The sequence below is a fragment of the Anser anser genome, assembly GCF_964211835.1.
Source record: "Anser anser genome assembly, chromosome: 1".
NCBI classification, from domain to species: Eukaryota; Metazoa; Chordata; class Aves; order Anseriformes; family Anatidae; genus Anser; species Anser anser.
The window spans coordinates 190,480,241-190,503,323 of record NC_139720.1 but is presented as its reverse complement, the minus strand read 5'-3'; the positions used below and the strand labels follow the sequence as shown (position 1 = coordinate 190,503,323).

Below are 23,083 nucleotides of genomic sequence, written 5' to 3'. Positions count from 1 at the left end.
TCTGTTGGATTACGCTTCTTAACGCAATGAAACAATGGTCAGGATTATTCTAAATACGGATTTTTTTTATCATCTCTGGTAGTGTTTGAGTACTTACAGCTTGAAATATTTAGAAACAGGTATCTCAAACTTTTTAATGTAAATATATTGGTGGTGTGCCATGTGCTAGTCACTTTTTCCCTGGGTTTGTTTCTTCTTTGCTTGAGTACAGAAAACAGGTATTGCAGTCAGGAGAGAGGGTTGAGAATTCCTTCTCCAGGCCTGCTTGTCCTTTTAGCAAGTGATGCTCTTTAGTTGTCATATACCTCTGTTTTCTTATTAGAGAGATGCCTCATGTTTTAATATTCCTGGTGCCTTTTCCAGGAGCTGATAGAAGATACAATTTTTGTTTTGCTCTAAATATTTTTTTTAAGACATTGGTGGCAAGTCTGAGAATTGACGAGACATTTGGGACAACTGGAGACTGTTAAACGATTGAGAATTGAAGACTTAAAAACAATAACAAGTTAGGAGATGCATGGGAGTAAATGAAAATTGGTGAATTCACTTAATCGCCTCGTTTCATATATCAACAACAGAAATTGGGAAATGATAGGCATGGATTTTCTCACTTTTGTGTTTCATGTGGAAATGGGGAAGAAATGGAAAACTTATTGGAGGGGTTGATGAAAAGAGGAGAAAAAGCTTTTACATCCCCGAAGTTATTTGGGATATATAAGGGGGCAGTTTCAGCATGTGAAATTTCCAGGAAAAAATAAAACATGCAATTGTGCTTGAAACTGATTTTTCTGTATTTATATACTTTGGGGGGTTTCTTTATTGGGTGAGAAAACATTCAAGTCCAAATATTGCACAGACATTACAGATCCCTTGGGAGTATGGGTACTTATTTGTTTCTGGTAGTACCTACCACGTGCTGGGTATCGAAGTACATGACAATGGCATTGTTACTGTTTTGATTGTTTTCCGCTTTCAAAGACAACGATAAAACTGTGTTTGGGGGGGGGGGGTGGGGATAGTTATAGACATCTTGTGAGCAAACTCAGAGGTGATAATTGCTATAATAATTTGAAGTTTTGATGATGTTTTTTTTTAAGATACTGAGCATCCCCATTTAGTTTCTGTCTAGCAGTTATTAGATAACTGATTTTTTGTAGGTATCACTGTAGGAGTGGGCCTGCAGGAAGGATTTGAATGCACAGAAAATAGTGACCTTGGGGACCAGCTCAGAAAGAGTTCCCTGTGTAAGGAACCACCTAGAAGCAAATTTAGACTGCTGCGGGAAAAATGGACGAATGGTAAGTGAGGTTGGGGTGAGAAACGCAGGGAGAAGCAGTTCTGTAGGACCTCAGAAGCTGAAAAAACTCTTGGTGTCGAGGCAGCTGATGGAAAGGGGGTCAGTGGAGGGATTTAGATAGTAAGCTGATGTGGCTGATGTTTTCCTTATTTGTTGTTTTCTGGTAATGATGTAATACGTTACACTGCCTTAAAAAATGGTATAGTGAATCGCTGTGTATTGAAGATGAGTTGGTGCAGATCACGCTCCGTGCATGTCTGTGTTCCATCAGTCTCTTGGGAGTTAAGTTCTGATGGTGTGATTGTTTTGTCTGATCTTCAAAGATATTTTGTGTTTAGATCTTATTTGTATCATTTTATTTGCCTCCTTATGGCCTTTTATTCCTTTTTTTCCTTCCTCTGAGAATTGAGATTCAGAAAACAAATACTTAAATATGAAAGTGGTGGTAGAGACATGCGTTGTAGATGTTGCAGTCAGGTGGGTTATGTGAAAAGAAATCCCTGTAGTCCATGGGTAGAGTCCCTCTGTGTCAATTGTTCTAATGCTGATGAAACTGATGGGAAGATCTTCCCTTTCTTTTTTCTCCCTCCCACTCCCATAAGAAATAACTTGGACAGGGTGTTAGGACATCTTCATCCTTCTCATTCGACTGTTTTTATATAAGAAGTTGAATTTTATGTACAGGAAGGAGGCTGTTAAAAAACAAATGTGTGTTTTGAAAAAAATAATGTGGTATATCGAAAAAATTGATGCAATATATCAGGAATTATGAAATGGTTTGGAGGTTTATTCTGAAAGCTTTGATATTAAGTGATTTCCATAGTTGGAATTGCTGTCTCTGATAAGAGTACTTCTGATGGCTCTTTTGAAAAAGTATCATTTTTAATTAGTTTTATCACTGTGCTTTTGGACTCGGTCCATGAAAAGGAGTCCTGCTGCTCTGGATGCTGTACAAAGATTTTTACAGAGCAAAAGGATGGCAGCTATACTTTTTGGGGGGCTTCATCAGATGCTTGTATGATATGCGAGATAAAATTAAAAAAAAAAAAAGGCAGCCCAGTCACTTAATATTATGGTAAGGATTGCTGTTTTCCCTTGCTTGCCCCTGAATATCTCATCACTTAGTGGGAGTGTTTGTAAATAAGGCAGCATTTCCCAAACTGTTTTGCTTCCTGTCTGCCTTTCAGCCAGCTTGGTTCGTTTGTGCTGTCTGCCCTCCAACTGCACTTCCATTCACAGCATCCTAGCGCAGTGGTGCGCTTCTGCTCCTCGTGCCTGGGGGATTAGCTCAGGTTCTCTGTCCGCTGTCCCTATTTCAGTGATTCCTAGGTTGGTTTTGGAAAATTGCATTAAATGAGAGAGAAATTAAGACCAGAGAATCTACTTTCCCTAGCAAACTGAAACAAGAGTAGTGACACTGTGGGGAAAGCAACACCAAGATGCACCTGGCACTATGTATAGTGCTCACGAGGTATGCAGCAGGGCTAACACCTCAAGCACCTGTTTCCTGATACCAACCTATCAGTACAAAGCAAAATAGGACAAGCATAAGTTCCTCTGACACCGCAATGCTTCTAGAGCACTAAAACCACTTTTCTAAGTCTTAAGTGACTTGCCATACGTAGGCATTATATAAAAGTTTTATTGTTTTAGTCTCAGTGTTAGGATGGCTATCTCAGTGTAAAATTCCACTGGAGATACGGCACTGGAGTTTTTACTGCTTTATATCTAGTTGAGATAACACCTTGTTCTTTGTGTGCACGTGTACAGTGAACATATGATTAAGTTTACCAGGCTGTGTTGAGGTGAAAAGTGCCTGTTATTGTGGCTGCTCTGGGAGCTGAAATCAAGATTACCTCTATAAATATAAGCTTTTTTTTTTCCCCAGCATAAAATAATTATAATACAGTTTGTTAGGCAGTGATAGTAGCAAAATGGATTATTTCAGTCTGCTTTATTATGTTGCCAGAAATCTTTAAATAGTTGGTTTGAAGACGATGTCAACAAAAATCTATTGTGATCTTACTTCAGCCCACTCATTTTTGGGCCAGTATATTCCGTTACTGTAAAGGATCCTTTTTATATATTAATAATGGTTTCCTAGATGACCAGTACTAATGCCAAGCTCATAAGAGAAGCCATGTAAGATAGTGCGGTATTTGTTTACTGTCCACAATGAAAGTATTAGAAATGCCACCTTTTCAGGTAGTGTTAGTATTTAGTGCTAGTATGACACGACGAGCATTAAACCGAAACCAGCTGAAACCCACTGATCCTGTTGAAATGTTTGTGTCGAGTTCATCACAGTAGTACTCAAGCACCTAAGCTGCGTTGAGATCCTTTGTACCTGAAAAAAGTCTTTGAAAAAAAGTAAGGCAAAAATAACCATCTGGTTTTTTTTCCTCTTTGGTGCCTGCATCTGAAGGGAAGCCTACTTTCTGCTAAATTTCTGTGGGTGATGAATTATATAAGACGATATTTATTTTTAATTGCAGTTGTCACATTAAGCTGCAGTGTTACTCATCAAGCAAAAAATTATTAGATAATGTGGATGTAAAAATGTAGAAAGCACCTTCTGAATTTCTCAAGATGTTTAAATTTCTTTCGAGAATTGCGAGGATGTAACTTCTGGCTTTAATTTTGATGTTGTTTAGAAGTTTCTTCTTGTTCTTATGTATGTGCTTACCTAATGTGTCAGCATGTATTTTACCACTGGATTCTTAGTTTGCATAATTATTTGCATAATGTGATGCCTCCTGAAAAAGGAGACAATGCTTTCTGTTCCTTCATACATCCATCATTTTTCTCACATCTGCCTAGTCAACCTTTCTAATTTTATAAGAAAGCTGTTACTTCTCTCCAAGGAAGAGTCCATTGAAAATTTATCGGACTTTGACAGGTGGATAATACTGTTACAAAACAAAGGCATGTTCCTTTGGCAAGAACAGCCAATTCCAGATTTTCTTTAAATTATTCTCTGAACTTACCTGCAGTTATAGTGGATCTTTTAAAAGACGAAAAAAATACAAACCTCAGTGTTGCATTTGTAATTCTAATAGCATTATGTGAAAAATGTTTGGAAATGTGCTGTTATGGTAGGAGAGATGTGGACAGAGAAATCAAATGCAGGCTCTAATGTAAATGAATAAAATGAATAAATTCATGAGAACAAAAATTCCTTAAGGACTAGAATCTTCATTCCAGTTTGGACTTTTTTGGTTAATTTTGTTCTTAATACCATACCGCCTGTGTGGTGAAGTCTACACATTTCTGCTTGAAGATCTCCTGTAGGTTACTAACGATAAATGGCTTTTCTCTTATGCTCTCAACTGCCTTGGTCTTCCAGAAGCAAGTGAGAATTTACGATTTGCCAAATATTTGGCAGAAAGAAGATAAGTGCTTTCTGTTTCTCCCGGAGAAGGCCAGGTGCCAAGTACAGTACAGCTGCCTGTGCTGTTCAGGTATTTGCTGAACTTTCATCGCCGCCGTAACAGCTGAACATCCCTCCTTTGAGCAGAGATGGAGTACATGGTCTTGTTTGCTCTTACAGGCAATGCAGGGATTACTTTTTCCATTGTACCTATATAAGCTTTGTCTTTTCTGTTAGTTCTGTTTCTTTCTTCCAGCTATAGGGAAATAAATTTAAGGAAGCCAGATCTGAGTTTTCCTTCGAAGACAATCGTTACACGCATCGCTTCTAGAGAACTCTGTTCTAAATATGAGCTATTGCTAAGAAAACTGCCCTCTGCTCTAGTGAGCTTAACTTTTTGATGTTTTTTTTTCCTGGTGGAATGTTTTCTTGAAGCCTTGGTCCTTTAGATAGAGGTGTTTTCCAGGCTGTTGGGAAGTTTATGCACTTCGTTAGGTTAGTGCAGCAGGTGAAGCATCGACAGAGTTCAGCGGTACAAAGGTGGATCAGCACTCAAGCACAGCAATTTGTGGTAACCCTGCGAGGAGTCTATCAGCACAGCCAAACCGCTGGACTCGAGAGAGAGTCTTCACGCAGCTGGATAGCAGAAAATGCTGTGGAGTAGCTTTTCCTGTCTGAAGAGCCCAGTTATAAATCAGTGCGTCAACAGGAAGCCTAAAGCGTAGTTCAGAGCAGCTTTGAGTGGCGTGGATTGGCTTGTGCAGCAAATACTGCTGCTTTCCCACTGCTGGCACTTGAGCAGTGTTGGGGATTGCCGTTGTGCTGCACGGCAGTGTCCTCTGCAGTGCTGAGCCCTGGGAGTGCTGCAGGAAGCCTGCTGCTGCTTGCAGCTTGAGCCGCATGGCACTACGGGTGCCTCCTCTTGACAAGAAGAGCATCTGGTCCTGCCTGCCTGTTTTTGCCCTATCAAGGCTACCTGCGCTGGCTCCAGTGATTTACTTGGATGCAACGGGGTGACTGCAGCTGTACCAGCTGTCCTGGCTTACTGGAGCTGAGCTGGGGGGTTTATTTCATACAGCTGAGGCTCTTGCCATGCTGCATGTGGCGAAATAACCACTTGAAAGTTTTCCACTTTCTTTTTTCCAGTTTTGATGATTTTGCATATTAGCTCTATTTGTCCAAGAGAAATCAAGCTAAATGGGTTGTTGCATTGACTCTAGTTTAGTGAGGAGCAGTGGGAGAGGTTGAAACAATCAGTTTTCTGTTAATTGTTCGACAGACTGAAGCATCTGAGAACTGGTCGTGTAATCTAAGGGAGGCGCTCGCTGTAGTCTGTTTAAAGATTGGATGTAATCTGAAGTTTGACAGAAATGGAAGATGAAATGACAGATATACTGCTCAGTTGATATAGTGTATCTTGAAATGATGGTTGTTCCTGAAAATTAAAGCTTTTCATGGGCTTTTACAGTCAGGAATCTAGTATCAACACTGCAGCAGTTCCTGATAATGGCTGAAATGCAGTCAGGGAAAGCTAGATAGGAAACACATTTTTAAGAATAAGTATTAAAAAATGCGGTGTGGACACTGAATTTCTGGGCAGACTAGGCTGCAACTACTCATTACTCATGGATCTGCTATTTTCCAGTTTTCTCCTGAGAAAAATCCTAGGACTTTTTCATGATGCTAGAAAACGATTGTGTTAAAATGCCAACCTTCATGTGATGAGGTAGGGACTGAAAGTAGCAGGTAGGAGAAGACAATAACTGGTGTTACTACAGACGTTACTAATTTTCCTGATACAATAGCTCAATCACAGACTACTTTTTTTCTAGTCTTCAGCTTCATTTAGGGAATTTAAGTTCAAAAAGTAATGCCTTAACCTGAAGAACAGCTTTGTCTTTTTTAGGGCTATAATGAGAGGACTTCTGAAATTTCTACATGGCTGCTGCTTTGAAGTCTTGAAGGAGTATCCAGTTAATGGATGGTGGAGACAGTTTTATTGTCCTATTCTCTCAGCTGTTTAAAAACTTTTTTTGGAAATCTTCCTGTTGTACTTCATTAAGGGACTTTAAAGATGCTTAATTACTAGGTGTTTCTCTCAAACCTGCAGAGCTTACAAACGATGTTCTGGATTTAGCAGTGGTACTTCAAGATTTTTTTTCAACTGCAAAGCTCATCTGCCTGCAGTACGGATGCTGCTAGTGATCCTGGTCTTTCAGTCCTTCCTATGACTGCATGTGGCTGTGGTTCTTTTGCTGTTTTCTGCACATATAGCATAGAAACAGCTTCCCAGGTTACACAGTCTTTTTGGAGTGGAAGTTCCCATTCTGGTGAGACCTTAGGAGTTATAATTTGCATGCCATTAGCTCTGCTACAGAGTTCCACTTTATTTCCCTTGAGGATTTGGGACAGGAAGCTGTTTCAGTGTGTCACCAGCTGGCTGGAAGTCCATGCAGAAGTTCAAGTTGGATAGTTTGGTACAGGATGTTCTTCTGAGTTGGATGTGTGCCTTTCTACCTTAGAGCTACCAATTACTCATGTCTGTTGGCTTGCAGTGGCCTGGACATACCGATTAGTGTCTTTATAATTTGCTGTGGGTGTTTTTGCGGAAGCTTAATTTGAATTGCAACGTGTGTACAGCTGTAAAGTCTTTTTTGTTATCTGAGTAATACCTGCTTGAGTGTTCTGTGTTAATTATGACTGCTGCTGGTTGTGCTCTGTAGTCTCATAGAAGTGAATTCATTTATTTGTGCTTGTATGTCGAGGCCATTACTTCCAGGCACGCAATTTCGTGGGATTAATTTCTTCAGTTACATCCTTCACACTTGCTTTCATTCCAAAGGAGGTTTTGGCCACTTCTCATAAAACTGTTGCCACTTCTTGTAGTACAAGATAATGAAAATAGCAGTAGGCTCTTAAGGAAGCTTTAAAAGTATTTCTGCATTGTATGGGAGGACTTGAGGTATTTTTAAATGTATATTTTGTGTGTTACCCTTCAAAAGAACAAGTACATCCCCTTAAAAACTTTACTTGACACACACATTTCTAAGATGTAGGCTTTCTTTGTTTGCCTTTTATTTTTTTAGTTGGTTGATTATTTTTTGATATCATTACATGTCATGTTGTTACTGTTCGTAAAGTTCAAACTCATCATCGTTTCCCTCAAAACCTTTCACTTTTCTGCCTCTTTCTGCATTTGTGTTATAAATCCATGCTGCATATTTTGTTGTTTAGCAACCTTGTTCATGATTTTATGCAGTTATGGTTTTAGTTGCTTTGCTGAGAAGTTAGACTTGAAGATCAGTACTACCAACCATCTCCAATTCCACACTGCACCCACCCACCAGCCAAAAAATTATAGAAGATCTCAGCAAATAAATTCATGGTGAACTACATTTGTCTGAAACATTTTTCCTTTTTCCTTTTAGTTCCTGGAATAGATGGCGGCGGGTTAGCTGATGCTAGTCTCACAGATTCCTACTTTAGCACCAGCTTCATTGGCGTTAACGGATTTGGAAGTCCCGCTGAAACCAAGTATCCCATGATGCAGGTAATGGCAGTGAATTGTGTGGTGTTTCATTAGTTTTGGCTGGCGTTACACCAAGAAGGGAAAACTGTCCAAGGGTCAGGAAAAATGCGGTGCTCTGGTATGTGTTGTCTTGCAGGGTAAACTGAGTGTACTCGTTTTAATCTTGCTAATGGAAATGAAACAGTATCATTGCTTTACAATTAGCCTGGTTTTGTTGGCACTTATTTCAGCTGTTGGATTAGGCATTGCCATGTACATTAACTCCGTGCTTCTAGATATCTTTTTATGTTCATATCTAGTTTTGATAGCCTTCTACTAAATATGTAAATACTAGATTTTGAAACATTTTGAAGACCAAAAGTCACTAAAGCAAAATGTGAACTGTTAAACCAGTAAATTACCTGACAAAAAAAAATAATCAGAATTTGTAAACTCATTCTCTGGTAGCATTCAGTGATGTTGGTTACACATTTAAGTCCTAAAATGATTTTTTTTTCTATTTATACTGCTCTGTGGACATAGGCATAGGAGTTTCCATGAAGTGGAATTATGGTGTAGGTAGTAGTATGCAAAAATTTATAGCAAAAGGCTGTTCTTTAAAACCTAAATGAATTTCTGTTGAAGCAGCACACGCGATACTATAGTAATTCCCTCAAATTTATGCTGTTTAAAAGCAGAGATGGTCTCTCCCTGTACTTAAAGGTTTAACAAACCAGTTTCTGGTAAATGAAAGAGAGTGCAAGTCAAATAGTTCCCACTGAGTCTTGACAACAGCTCTCTTCTTTTATATCAAGGAAACTCTCCTTATGAGCTTACTTTGATCTCAATTGTGGCTGTATTATGGATTGAAAAATAACTCGGCAAAAGGTGGGAAATAATTAGGTGTGTGCTGTTTCTTAGTGCATGTTTTCAATAAGGCTGGATTTTTTTCTCATCCAGCGGAATTATAAAACCATGGAGATGTTTATTACTGATAACGATGCATATTTTAAAAAGAACATTTTAACCTCTGATTCCAGAGGGTACTGTTGAAGCTGGAAGTTAGGTTATTTATTGTTTGTACAGTTACAGATTTTGTTATAATTGAGATCATATTGTATCCTTTGAGTGCAAAGTTATGTTTTATATCCTTAAAGTGCATTCTGCAGCAGCACTTGTCTTTCTAAACACAACATTTTAATTATAACTTTTTTTGTAGAAATGTGTTAAGGAATACATCTAACATGAATGCTCATGGGATTTTTAAACACTAATGCCTGTGAGATTAGAGTCAAAATGTTACGTTTCTTTTTGAGAAAACAGGAGAAAATGATGTGCTGCTTTCCCATTGGAGGCTAAAGAAAAGAACTTCCGCTGATGGATTCCTTTATTTTTGGAAAGAGTGCTTATGGGCATTGAACTACAGTTTAAAAACCATTCTTAATGTTTTTTTTTTAATCATGTAATTCAGGTTCTTACTTACATAGGTGAAGCTGGTAACATTGTCTGTTTTGAGTGCCAGTCAGCTTCTTAATTCACACCATACCAATACATTTTATCCACTTGTAGTATAGCTTTCCATGTCATTTAGCTCTTTGGAGAGCAAGGTGAGGGAAAAATCTTGGTGACTTTTGTTTAAATAATAGCAATGCTTTATAGTTTGGAACAGAGTCTTTAAGTGTGATAGATTGGTGGTTGTGTCACAGATACACATTCTGCTTTCTTTCAGCAGATCTGCCGAGATTTGGTCACTTGACAGCTTCGCAAAACTGGTTTATATAGACCTACTGGAGACTTACTAGGTGCTAGATGATTTCCCAAAGATGTAACCTGCACTGGCATGTTCCAGCTTGAGCACATTCCTGCCGCTACAGTGTTGCCCTAGTGTAGGCCTGGCCTGAACACCAAGCAGGAATGCTGATCTGACTTTTTTTTTCCTTTTCTTCCACTTCAGACTGAAGCAGCATGGAAGTGGGTCTGTATTTTGTGGGGCGAAATCTCTTAGTTATATTGGAGGGATGTGTAAGGGCACAGAGACTTATGCAGTGGGCTTAGAGAAACTGAGCTGAAGATGAGTGGATGAAGAGCTGGGAGGACAACTGGAAAGGAAAGAGCAGGAGGACTGGAGATACTTACAGAATGGAGATTAGAATTGCATGAGTAAAATGCATACAATTTGGGACAAAGAAACAAGCTGGCATAATGCAAACTTGGGTCAAAGCAGAGTGAACAGAACACATCTGTGCGCATATGCCTTTCCAGGTGCTTGAATCAAACTGAGATACTGCAAGTTTAGCTTTCTGCTCTTAATGAAATATCAGAAATCTGCAGCAAAATGTCTAATTAGCCTCTGCTTTGCTTGTGCAGATGAAAACATCTACACCTATGAGTTACCTAGTCATCTCTGGTAGATCTGTGCAGTTCACAAATAGATGCACCGGTGATGTAATATGAGGAAAGTTTTTTTCAGCTTTTTTTTTTAAGACTGGGGAAGTTGCATAGACAGCAAAATAAACACAGCTAGAAGAAATGCTAGTTAAGATACAGTTAAATTTTAAGAAATGTTAAGGTCAGGCTGCTGATGCAGCCTTGAGGTTATTATATTGAGGTGTATTCTCCATAACGTTGTGTCTTTTCAGTAGAAGAATTATAATTAGGACTTAACTCAGGACACAGACTGCATGGTGCATACGTAATGAGCATCCATTTGATAGTTGATTAAGTGTTTATTTCACTGTCCCATGAATGCTATTCAAATCTTTCTCTTAAAGACAGTTGGCAGCATGCACGTTGGTGTTATTGTATCTGATATTTACATTTCCTTTCAAAAGTAAAGGAATGCTTTCCTTATTAAAGAAGAAAGTTGCCTACGTTTTATAGAGGAATGGGAACAAAAAGGTTACAATAAAAACAAACAAAAACCAGTGCTGCTGCCCAAACCAGACTGCAGAGTTTCTCAATTTAACCTAGAAAGTAAGAAATGAAGATAGTGACCCCACGTAGAAAGCTTAGTTCAAGTGACGTAGCTGGCCTCAGTCTGGTGAGGCTAGAAATAGTCTGTTGTGAGTAATGTTCATTTTCTTTCACTATGCAGTATTGTACAGTCCAAGCTTTATTCACTAGATGCCTTCCAACATTATCAGCAGGGATTCAGTACACGAGTCTTCCTGACTATTTCTAATTAAACTTCAGAATGCATTTGTCATGTGTAGGAAACAAGCCAGGTTTGTTGAAAAAGACTGATTGTGTATATTTGGGTTATCATAGCACATATGTAATGGAGGCAAATTGCCTCAAGCAAGGTTACTATCCAAATTTTGTAGTCACCATGTTCTTGTGTGCAATACATTGTGTTAGTCTTAAGTATGCAGCGTAAGGAAGGAAAATAAAAGCAAATTGTACCATGATGAATTAAGGAGGAAATATGTATCTTTGAACATATGTAATGTGAGGTAGGTAGTGATCAGCATTTCTGCAGAGCTATCTTTCTGACTGAGATCTCATTTGTATGTGTTGAAGAGAATTTTAAGAGGTGTAGAACTTTTTGTTGGGTTTAGAACTAGTGGTGAAGATGCAGCTAGTTGTAATGTTCAATTTGCATTGGAAAAAAGATGGCAGTGAGAATTCTCAGCACTGTTCAGAAGAGGCAGGGTGTTCAAAGTGGCCGTTGTTCTAATTCTTCTTGTTAGTTCCTTTCTAAAAATAGTAACTCTTTGCCTCATCCTACCACTCCTCCTACCTCAAAATTCTTTGCTGTTAGCCAACCTTTTGTTGCCTCCTGTTGGTCTCTTCTGTTGTTACTGGCTAGCTTCCTATTGATTAATAGTCTCCTGTTGTCATCAGTTTGCATTTCCCTGTAGTATGGTTTTGTTTCATATGCCTTTTCGTCCCTGAATCTGCACGTTCCTTCATATGCTGCATTTACAGTGTTGGCTTCCAGCTTATCAAAGCGTCTATTTTCCCTTTTCTCCATAACTAATAACAGAGCAGGCCTGCACAACACATGGCTCCCAGGCTGCACGCTGTCCCTGAAGCTGTTCTTTTCCTTTTTCTGGCTTAGCAGCAGCCAAGAGACAGGCTGAGGTGTGGTTCAAGGAGCAGCTCGTTTCACTTGGCTTTCCCAGCAGTGAGGAGGCAGGAGCTGGCTGGCCGGGATGCCTCTAATGCTTGGCTGTTTGCTCAGGCACTCTGCGCGTACCACTCGGCGAGCTGGTATGTGTGTTCCTCTGGACCAGTCACGTTAGTACTGCCTCTTTACTAGCTCGTGGGTTGATCAAAGGTACAGGCGGTGTGGGAAGGAGTTTCAGTAGTATTATGTTGGGATCATAAGAGGGCATGTGAATAATCTGGGAGAATGTAGAGCAGGATGAGGCAGAGGAGCACCTTGATGTCAAAACTCCTAATATAATAGGATTGAGCAACCTGCTTGTAAGAGCATAAAACAGTAGAAAGTATTTTCATGTATATTGCTTTGGAGAAATGTTTTTCTGTATTTAGATACGACAAGTTTTGTAACTACATGCCTTCCATTGGTCTGTGGGTTATGTAGAAAGTAAAAGCACTTATTTTCTTTACAGCAATTTTTTTTTTTAAAAAAAGAGAAGTTGTCAGCATTAAAGTTGGCAAGGCCAAGCAATGGAGAAGAATGAGTCTTGCTTTTGCCGTGCTAGTATTGGCATACTAAGAGTTCTTGAAAAGCCTGAGAAGTAGAGATCCTCCTCGCTTCAAAGCCTTGCAGCTGAGTAAACACAAAGGCCTTTGTTCCCATTGTTGCATCTGCCAGGAGCTGAGTAATAAAACTCTCCTTAACAGGAGCATGCAGGCTTGTTAATGTCTTCAATTTTTAACTGTTGAGAGCCTGGTGGAGCTATAGACATGCTATTTAAAATATGAAATTATGCGATTGTTTACATAATGTTTTTGGAAGAAATACAGTTGCTTTAGTTCAAACATCTGAGTGGGACGTGCTGTGAGTGGTGTCAAATATGCTAACCACCCAAGACAAGTTTTGGATCATTTAGAAACAAAAGCGAAAGGTATCGCCATTAGGAGGTCACAGAATGTGACAGCTAAACAATGGCTTGTTTGGTTGTGACAATCTTATTCTTTTGCAGTATGACTTCTTTTATTGTTCAATTAACATTGTTCCAAAAATTAGAGAAATAACTGAAATATAATTCTGGTAGAAGAGTATTAAGGTAAAGAGAAGAACTTGTGACATGCTACAAAATATTTTGAGATAATATACTTAGCACAGGAATGAGTTTGAGGGAAGTTCTTGTTTTCTCAGGATTAAGTAGGGGAATGTGGAGACAGGGACTAACTGCCGTCTCTTAGATATTTTGGGGAAAAGGTAGAGAAGAAAGCAAAAACTGAAACTTAATACAAGTCTTGTAATATAAAAATATTAGTTCTAATGGAATACTGCAAAGCTTTATTTATCCTCTACCTTGATGAGAATTCTGTCACTACGCTTTTTTGGTAGAGGGAGATGAAAGTGAAGTGAACTTGTAAGCCCAGCTATGATTTTGGATTTTGCTACTGAATATTGAAGGGTGGAGCCAAGACTGTATACTTTTTAAAGGTTGTAATGTTTTTTTTACCTTCAAATTTCATTCTCTTCCTAGCAAAATATACCAAGGAGGTATTGAAAAGTGTCTAATCCTCAAAGATTTTTAAAATAGCAACATGATATGGAAATTATTACAGTTGATCTACTGCCAGTGTTGTCCTAGTCTGTGTTAAAATAATACCTTTTTTATAAGACACATTAACTTGAAACAGTTCTGAATAGGAAACTTCAGTAACCAACAGGCTATCTTATGTCTAGTAGATGAGATGATGATTGACAAAATTTTTGTTTTTGACACCGTGCCTTTTCATACAGCCTTTTCCTGAGAGGAGATTTGTTATTTTGATTATTCTTTCTTCAAGCACCGGGATTAAAAACTTCCAAAAGAGTTTATTCCCACTCCAGTATTGTTTGAATATTCATGAATTAACAAAGTATTCTGAAACTTTTTATCACTTTTTTTCATGAAATTAAAGAGCCTGTATTTTGTCACTGATCGGAGCTTCAGCAGTGGAGAAAACTTTAAGCTGAAGCCTTAGGTTAAATCCTAGGACAGGAATGAATGTGACAGTTTGATTTTGTAGTAGCTTTCTTTTGAGATGTGAACAAAAACAACTTTTTAGTTGCCTTAGAGAGGTCCAGGATGTGTGCCAGGCAGCCTGGTTGAATTTTAACTACTGCTTAAAGAACCTCAATAAATCATAGCAATAGGCAGGCAAGGAATTTATATGGACCTGAGTGACATTGGTGTGGCATTCGGTTGTGCCAAAGTTCTTTCTGTATTAGCTTCCATATGGTGAAAGTCATGATGCATTAAAATAAGTGAGAAACTTTGTGTTTGCCTTGCCTTGCCTGGCAGGCTTATTAAGAATGAATAGTTCATTTTCGTCTGTTAATGGCTGCTCTTACCTTTCTGGAGCTTTCATCTTTTGGGCTAGAGGTTCTTGTGCTTAGATTCTTCTTAAAATTGAATTTGTATAAAAAATAGTTCAACGCTATTAAAAGATTGAGAAACATTATTTAGAAGACAAAACCTGTTGTCCAGAAACCAGAAATAGCAAATAGTGCTTGTTATATTTTTTTATTTTTATTTTTTGTTTAAGATGTTTTCCTGTGGACTTAGTAAAAATGAGATAGAGAAATAACCCTACTGAAGACTAAATGCTTTAGAGTGTGGTGGAAGTCTTAAATATTAAAACACCTTAAAAATACTTTGCTCACTACATGCAGGACTTTCATGACTAATGGTAAGGTAAGAAGCTTGTGCATGCGTAATAAGTGTTGAACAGGATGAAAAATTCATGAAAGTGAGTGGTTAAGTGGTGTTTTTTAACTTCATGCAAGCTATGGCTTTCAAGCAGTTGTTAGAGCAAGAGCTGCCCAGGATCAGTAAGTTTTGCTTTTTTTCAGAATTGTGGCTCATGTGAAATACGTTTATACCTCAAACAAGCGTTGTCTTTGCAACAGCACATTTGATGTTCGTAGACTTAGGAAGTTCTTTGCACTGTGTTATTAGAATACTGAACAGTGTGTTCTGTTGCAATCTGTTTCCAGCTTGCACACTATATATCTTTTTATTGATTGTATCAGCACAGATTTTCATTATCACAGTCACATTTTCACATTTCAAGTCTGATTGAAAGTTTAGCTGCACTACTTGAACAGGAAAAATACTGTTGACAGAAAAGTGCTTGGTTCCCCGTTTTAGCCATAATCTTAACCATCTTTGATACCAGCACAGATGTCAGTTGTATCTATCCCTGGTCTGACAGACCGATATGTTTTGCATTAAAATTGTTACAAATACCTGCGTGTCAGAAATAGACATTAACGCTATCAATTTTTGTGGAAATCTGGAAGATTTCCTTCATATTCCTAAACCGCTTCCTCTTATAAGGATCAGTGTGGATGTATTAAATACTTAGGAAAAGATGCATAGTAAGGATACTGTTTTGTGAAAGTTTAACACCTTTCTGTTGCTTGACCAGGAAAGGAATATGATGTATGAACAGTTGAGCTATTATAATCCAGAAATTACTTATTTTTATGTATTCACTAGAAAATTTCTTACACATTAGTGTTTATATACTGGTATTTTACAGTTAGATTTCTACTTATATTTTGGAATGGAGAGAATAGGAGCAGTAATTTTACTATCAAAAGAACATACTGAATCAAGCCTGTGACCCCAGTGAGTTAGGAAACTTTAATTCAATCTCAGAACATGCTGTCTAGTACTGATCAGCCAGAGACTCGCTGTGACCACTTGGGTGCTGACCGGCTGATAATTACTTTAAGATCACTGTGCTTTTTGTACAAGATGGTATACTGCTAAAAACTGGTATACTGCTGACTACCAGAAACTGGTTGTTCTCACCAAAAAATACCAGCTACCAGACCGTGTGTAATTCTCTAGCTCTCTATAATTTTTGCATTTGTCATAATAGGGAATGAAAAAAGTCTTATCTGTCTTTCAGCCTCTGGTAAACTTATCAATATTACCAAATGTTTGCAGTAGATGAGGCAGAAGCTAAACTCATCTTTTGTCTCTGTAAATACTGATTTGTTTGCTAAATACCTTGCTGAAAATAGCTAGTAATGAAAAGTTTAGACTTTGCTAGGCTGTTTCCTGGACTTCAGCTGTAAGTTTGTTCTTGTGGTGGAGACAGTGGGATGAGCCTCCCTGAACTTGAGCAAAATTGTTAATATAGTGGGGTTTCACAAAATGCTACTCTGTTTTTTAGAAATCAGTAAACTGTTTCATTAGAGGCATCCTTTTTGTGGAAAGAATTACTTGCTGATCACTAGCAGTTTAATGTGAGTTAGGAACATGAGACAAGTGGCATTAAAAGAGTGAAAACACGTAACAAATAACGTTCCTCATTTAATTCTTGAAAAAGATAGAGGTTAACACAGTATATACATATGTATATTACATGTTGTACATCTGCAAGTAGTCTAGTACTGCTTCGTATAGTACTACCTCCTCATACTGAATGAAGAGTTGTCAGAAGATCTTACATGGCTCACTGTAGCGAAGGAGGACAGATGCTGAAATAAAGGAGACTAGCATGTCACTGACAATAGTATATTGATTGAGCCTGCTGTTGAGAGGATAACAAAAATATACCTGATTAGGTACCTAAATTTTACAAAAACTTTCTTAAAGTTACTTTCCTAAAAGTGCATGCTGATTTTTTTTAACAACTTGCTTTCCACATAAATGTACATTGCATAATCTACTTATTTTTGTAGATACAAGTGAAAGCTGCAGCTTCTGGTGAAGTCAGTTTGAAAGCTGTGATTTTCAGTTTTGTGCAGGATGCTGAGAAACTTTTTTTTTTTTAAATAAACCTAATGTACTTCTCGCCACACCGGATGACACTAGCTTGCGTTGGTTCTCCTCTGTTCTGACCAAATTTACTCCAGAATATTGATTCTTCTGGTCAAGAACTAGCTGAAATGGCATTAAAGTATTATGTAGTAGGCTTCTTGCCATTTGCCACTAGCATTCAGATTGGCAGTGGAAAAATGAAAGTGTTAAGTGCAACTCCAGTGACCAGTTTTGATTCTTAGTCTGTGTCTAGACTACTGAATTAGGCATGCCTGGAAACTGTCGTAGAGACACTTGGGGCCAGCTGGCATGAAATGGCCTGTTTGTGCTGGTGTACACTCACCCACGACAGCAGCTGCTGCATGCAAACTGTCTACTTGAAGGGATCTCAAAGCTTTTTGCTGTTGAATAGTGCCCAGAAATTGGCTGGGAGACTCCTAGTTGATGGGGGCCAAAAGCATGCTTAGGAAGATGTTAAAAGAAAAACTACTTGTACTATCGCTCGGTGATGGAGAGGACACTTCCTAGTGTTGCTGTGCTTTTCTTCTTGTACTTTTGCCTCTAGCTGGGAGACTAGAGGAGTAGAGGGACACTGTCTTCTGTATCAAAGCAGTGGTAGCTCTTCGAGGAGTACTGTTTTATGTAGTCCAGCTGATTGCTAGCTGGTATCTGTGGAGGAGTACAGAAGAAGCAGGTGGGGCCGAGGAGGAATACTGAGAAGATTTCAAGTCTCCTGCTGGTTTACAAGAATTGTATGATTTTGCTGAAAGGTACTATTCATTTTTTTAAAAACAGACAAAAACCAATGAACTGTCAAATATACTAATTTGAATATTTTTGCTTAGAAAAGCTTCATGTGGTGATTATAGTGTATAATAAAGTGAAGAGTTATAATAATATAATAAAGGACTGGCTTACCTAATGCTGGTGATGTATAGGAAGAGAACCACAGGTTTGGCAGAACCTCCCAAGCTAGAAGTAATTCATGAGGATAGTGTTTCATTTTAGTATACAGTTGGTTTTGGTTTGCATTGTTCTCATGTGAAATGCTGTATTTTACTAAACGTTTTTGTCAACTACGAACCACTCCTAAACTTTCTACATACTGTCCTCAATGCCCTCACCTAATCTTTTGTAGCTTTTATTTTATATGTACAATTGTTTTTATTTTTGCAGAGGATGACAAATAGCAGCAGCTCCCCTAGCCTTCTCAATGACAGTGCCAAGCAGTATGCAGGCCATGGTAAGCACTCTTAAAGTAATACATACAAAACCATATTCGGAAATTTAGGAGATTCCCTTTGGTAAAATTGAGACTGAAGGTAGGTTTTCTCCTCTGATCTGATCTAAGATGCAGGTGAACTTCTTGTCCACTATAATATAATATATGATTACTTCTTGTAGTCCAAAGCTGAAGTGCTACAGAACTCAAAATTTTCAGCCTTCTTTTTGCTGCAGTGGGGAAAAACTAAAACAACAGCAACAAGAAAATAATATTACTACAAAAAAATGCAATCTGTTGGTCTTGTCACTTCACATGAGATGCTAGTTTGGATATCCTCTATAAAGCACTGATAGCTTAAGTGCTTTTGTTGCTCCATGGTGATGTCCCTTTTTATTGTGTTTTTCAAGGAGGTTACTGTGTGGAATGATTATACAGGTTTTTAATTTTGAATTCAAGGGTGTACAGTTGTTGTGAAATGTATCACATAACTGACAAATTCTAATAGATACCAAGTTTTGTCCTTTAAGCAGTACATTTAGCTCTTACAATATTTTTCTTGTTATTGGGAACATGTTTTTCAACCAAACAATGTCTCTAGAGTGCAGGCCTGCATATTCGCTAGATGACTGTGAAGGGTGTATTGAACTTGTATAATGTGCTTTTCAGAATTCCTTTCTAAATTATAACAGGCACTGCAAATTATTTCAGCTGTAGCTGTCAAGCCAGCTTCTTTCAAGAAGAGCACTATTCCCTTACAGTGTTTAAGATGTTTCTGTGCTGAAAATTGCTGTATTAATAATGTTCTAGAACTTCATTTGCATGTCTGAAACTATAGCTAGGCTACTTATGCTTACATTTTTTTGGTAAAGCATGGTAGTTTATACTTCTAGAAAATTAATTCGAAAGCCAAGTTTGTTTTTGTTTTTCTTCCTCCTAGTTCATTTCCAGTAGGTTTTGTGCTTTTGTCCCACTGCACAATTAGCTATTCAATGCAGTGGAGTTCTACAGTTTTAAATGCAGTCAGTTTGAGTGTGAGACAGGCCAAATAGTGGTGGTGATGCATGTGAAGGAGAGAAACCAGACTGCCTTTTGGAAACCACTTTAAATTCTGTAGTGTCTCTGGTCCTCCTAATTTTTTCCCCTCCTAAGCTGTGCCTCACTTGTAGAATTAATCTGTAAAGGAGTATTGATGAATGCTAAAGAGTGTTTCATTAAAACATAACAAATTAATGCCACCTATAAACAGTAAATTTGATAATTATATAAATTTAGTTTGGAGTTTCCTGTTTAAGTTGCATCTGTGATTGTTAAATTTTTGGTGCTTCAATTTTGGAAGGGATGCACAGGGGAAAAAAAAATCAATAAAAAGCTACTAGTAGAGTGTGGACTTTTGCTACATTTAGATCAGATTTAAATTTGTGCGTGACAACATCCACATCATTATTTGTAATGCTGTGTTACGCTGAAGATGACTAATTTCAGGTAACTGGAGATGAAGGCTTTAAAATGTTGGTGGACTTTAAATAGTGTCAACAGCAATTAAATGTACTACATTTATGCTAATGAGCACTATTTCATTTATGCTGTTGCAGGGAATCTAATAGATGCTGTAGTTTTCAGCAGTGTTGCTGAACGTACTTTTGCCTGAGGGATTTTTTCCATTCAAACAAATTAAAAATTGTAAGCTTTTTTTTGAATATATGTAGGTGTATAACATGTTTTACATTCTTTTTACAGATCCACTAACTTCACCAAATTCATCCTTGTTTAATGACTTTGCTGCCCTCACCGTGTCTCAAAGGAGAAAGGTAGGCAACAACTAAATTTTAAGTGGTGTAATCGTGCATGAGTTGACAGGGAAGAAGATCTGGAACAACTTGAAATGCTAGGTGAAATAAGGATGATTCTTCTAGTGTTGCTAGATTTATATTAATAATTCACTGCCAATATAAATGAGATCACTTTCATTTGTGTTGCACCAGATCAGACTTGCTATTAAGAAATACTCTAAGCATTTGTAAATTGAAGTTGATAAGAATGCTTTGCTTTGAATATGAAAATTCAGGTATGGTCCATTGCATTTGAAAACAAATTATTTTTATTGCACTGAGGCTTGCAGGTGGTGCTTGTAGGTGGTTTATCTTGTGCCTTCACAGTAACAAGTTCTGAATACAAGAAGAATCATTCCTCCCATTTATTTGTCCATGCTGTCAAAGTAATTCTTTTTTTGAAATGCCTTCAGTGTGAAAGATACTCTAATAATATTATGGGGAAGTTAAGGTGTGATATTTTTTCCCCTCTAATCTGTATTGAGAAATCTTATGCTGAAAGTTAAAGAGCATCTTTGAACACCTTTGACCTTTGCCAACTCAGGCTGTGCTGTTTTCTAATTACCCACTCAAAAGCACAGTGGCTGGAATAAGAGACAAAAGTTTGGTTACTCCAGAATTCTCATTTTTTTTTCAAATTGGCTTTTATCAAAAAATACATTATCTTGTCCCAGCCAGTTATCAGATTTTGCTTTCACTGATGACTTTCATGTTTTGCTTCTTATTTGCCTCATGATCCTGAAATTTCCTGTAGTCAATAAGTCAATAATACCTTTTCTTGAAAGCACGCCGTATCAGCACACTTACAACTTTTTGTAGAGCTTTATTTGCATGTTGGCAATTAAGCTCTGTATCATTCCTGCAGGTGAAGATTGAGCATGAAGATAATTACCATAGTTGGTCCATTAGACTATTTTTCTTGAAATAAAATGAAGCTGTAGAATAACTTCCTAATATTATGCATCCAAACTAGATGGCATCTCACAATTGCCTTTTTCCTTAATGCCAGCTGTATTGCACTGGAAGTTTGATGTAAACAGCTATGTGTTTACCCACTTAATGAGGACAGTAAGAAAGAAAATTCTATGCTATTTACAATGTGTATGTATATTAAACCATATGCTCAAAAGAAAATGAACTGTCATACAAAAGCATACTAAAACACTGCTTCTAATACTGACTATTAATTCAAAGTTAATGAAACAGTACAAAATGGAAGCAAACCGGGTAATGTTTGAATGTAAAGCTCAAGTAACTTAAAGCTCAATTAGTAATGGAAAGTCTGTTCTGACTTGGTCTCTTTTTTCCCCAAGAAAGAATCAGCAATTAAACCACTTACAGCAAAAATAGTATCAAGAGAGGCATTTATCTTTGAAACTGATTTACTTATTTTTTTTCCTCACTTAATATTTCAGACATAACTGGCATTAATTGAAAGAGGTTTTTGTTTTGCTTCGCCTATTAGTCATTTATTGTTCATTATGGCTTCCATTTTGTGATGTATATTTGTGTAAAAGATCTTGTTAAATAATGCTAGTAAGGGGGAGGTTTTCATCTAATAAGATTGGAACTGTCTTAAAATCAAGGCATCAAGGCTCCCTCTATAGTCAGTAGAGAGAGACGAGCAGCTTAAAGGAACACTTGGCTGATATTAAGAAAAGCACAGTAGAAAAGACTAATGTCAATGCGTGGTGTAGCAGAAATGAATTTCTGCTGTGACTGACTCAATAACCAGACAATACATTGCAAATAGTCTTGGATGTTGTTTCTTAATATTTTTAGTATTTTTTGAGTACAATATTCAAATATAGTCATACATTTCCTTGAACTAAGTGCTTGAGTGCTGGGTATTTTAAAAAATTCTGTGATTTGCACCCTACTCCAGTAACTGAGTTTTATTTAGAGCTTGAGCAACATGACTTAAATGGCCAGTGTTCAATACCTGCTGTAACACAAGCTAGCTAACCTTCCAGAAATGCACGTTTCTGGTCAATGACTCTAAAGGGAGCCTTGGTGGCTAGCTCAAATGTAGGTGTTTACAACATCTACTATTTGAAAAAACCTTTCCATTTTCTTGCTAAGAGCCCAGGGCTAAGGTTTTGTTTGTTCTGAACTAGCTGGCAAAACCAGCATTTCCTTCGTTTATCACTGACTTGGAGGACAGATATAATACAGTCTTGGTAAGTGAATAAAGAGTAATTGTTTTGCTTTACAAATTAGAATTGTGATATTTTAAATATTTGGAATTAAGTTACTTGCAAGTATGTAAAAATTGGATGTTTGTGTAAAACGATAAATAGTTTCTATAAAAACTTGTAATATGTAGATGTCTTAAGCTTATTAATATTGTCTCTGAATATTACTGATTGTGTTATTCTGGCAGCCCTTTAAGAGTGGGCAAGCCATGTGAGCTTAAATATTTGATAATAAAATATTAAATAAGACTTGATCAGAATTCTTAATATCCTTGCTTTTTCGGTAGTGACTGGGCTACTGAAGTTGCTTATGATAATCTTCATGTTTAAAAACATTGGTTACAGCTTTTAAAAAAAATTGATCAATTTTACTTCTTGTTTGAAAAGTAAATGTAGTCCTTTAACCTCGAATGTTCATATACCTTATTTTCTCTGTCTAGAAATTATTAAATTGCATTTCAATTTTAGATTCCAGGAAAGCTAAGATTACTATTTAAAGACATTTTATAGGATACTTAAAATGAAATCAAAGGAGCTAAGTATTTCTATAGATGGAGCCTTGGTGGAGGTTCTGTCAACTGTAAACCCTGCTGGATTTACTGTCCGGTTGTTGTAACTCTACATGCAGTAAGACAAGCAACCTTAAAGTGAATTTCCTATAAGAGATTTTCAGGTAAGTATTAATTTACAATGCACAAATAGGATTTGTGAAGCATGGATCAAAAGCTAGAGTTAGACTAACCCTCTTCCCTG

General features: G+C 37.4%; 1 protein-coding gene across 9 annotated transcripts in view; it reads left to right on the top strand.

Moving 5' to 3' along the window:
• The window catches only part of PAN3 (poly(A) specific ribonuclease subunit PAN3), an 80,258-nt gene that overhangs the window by 5,181 nt on the left and 51,994 nt on the right, over nt 1-23,083 (top strand). For 6 of the 9 annotated variants that reach the window (XR_014588451.1, XM_083849578.1, XM_083849581.1 and 3 more), the window contains exons 2-6: nt 1,158-1,298; nt 8,096-8,217; nt 18,258-18,324; nt 20,044-20,114; nt 22,253-22,315. Coding sequence is in view for 8 of the 9 variants with exons in the window: in XM_083849578.1 (XP_083705704.1) it covers nt 1,158-1,298; nt 8,096-8,217; nt 18,258-18,324; nt 20,044-20,114; nt 22,253-22,315 (464 nt within the window). In the remaining variant the exon portion in view is untranslated. The remainder of the gene's footprint in view (nt 1-1,157; nt 1,299-8,095; nt 8,218-18,257; nt 18,325-20,043; nt 20,115-22,252; nt 22,316-23,083) is intronic. The other 3 variants (XM_083849580.1, XM_083849579.1, XM_083849582.1) reach the window with 3 other exon arrangements.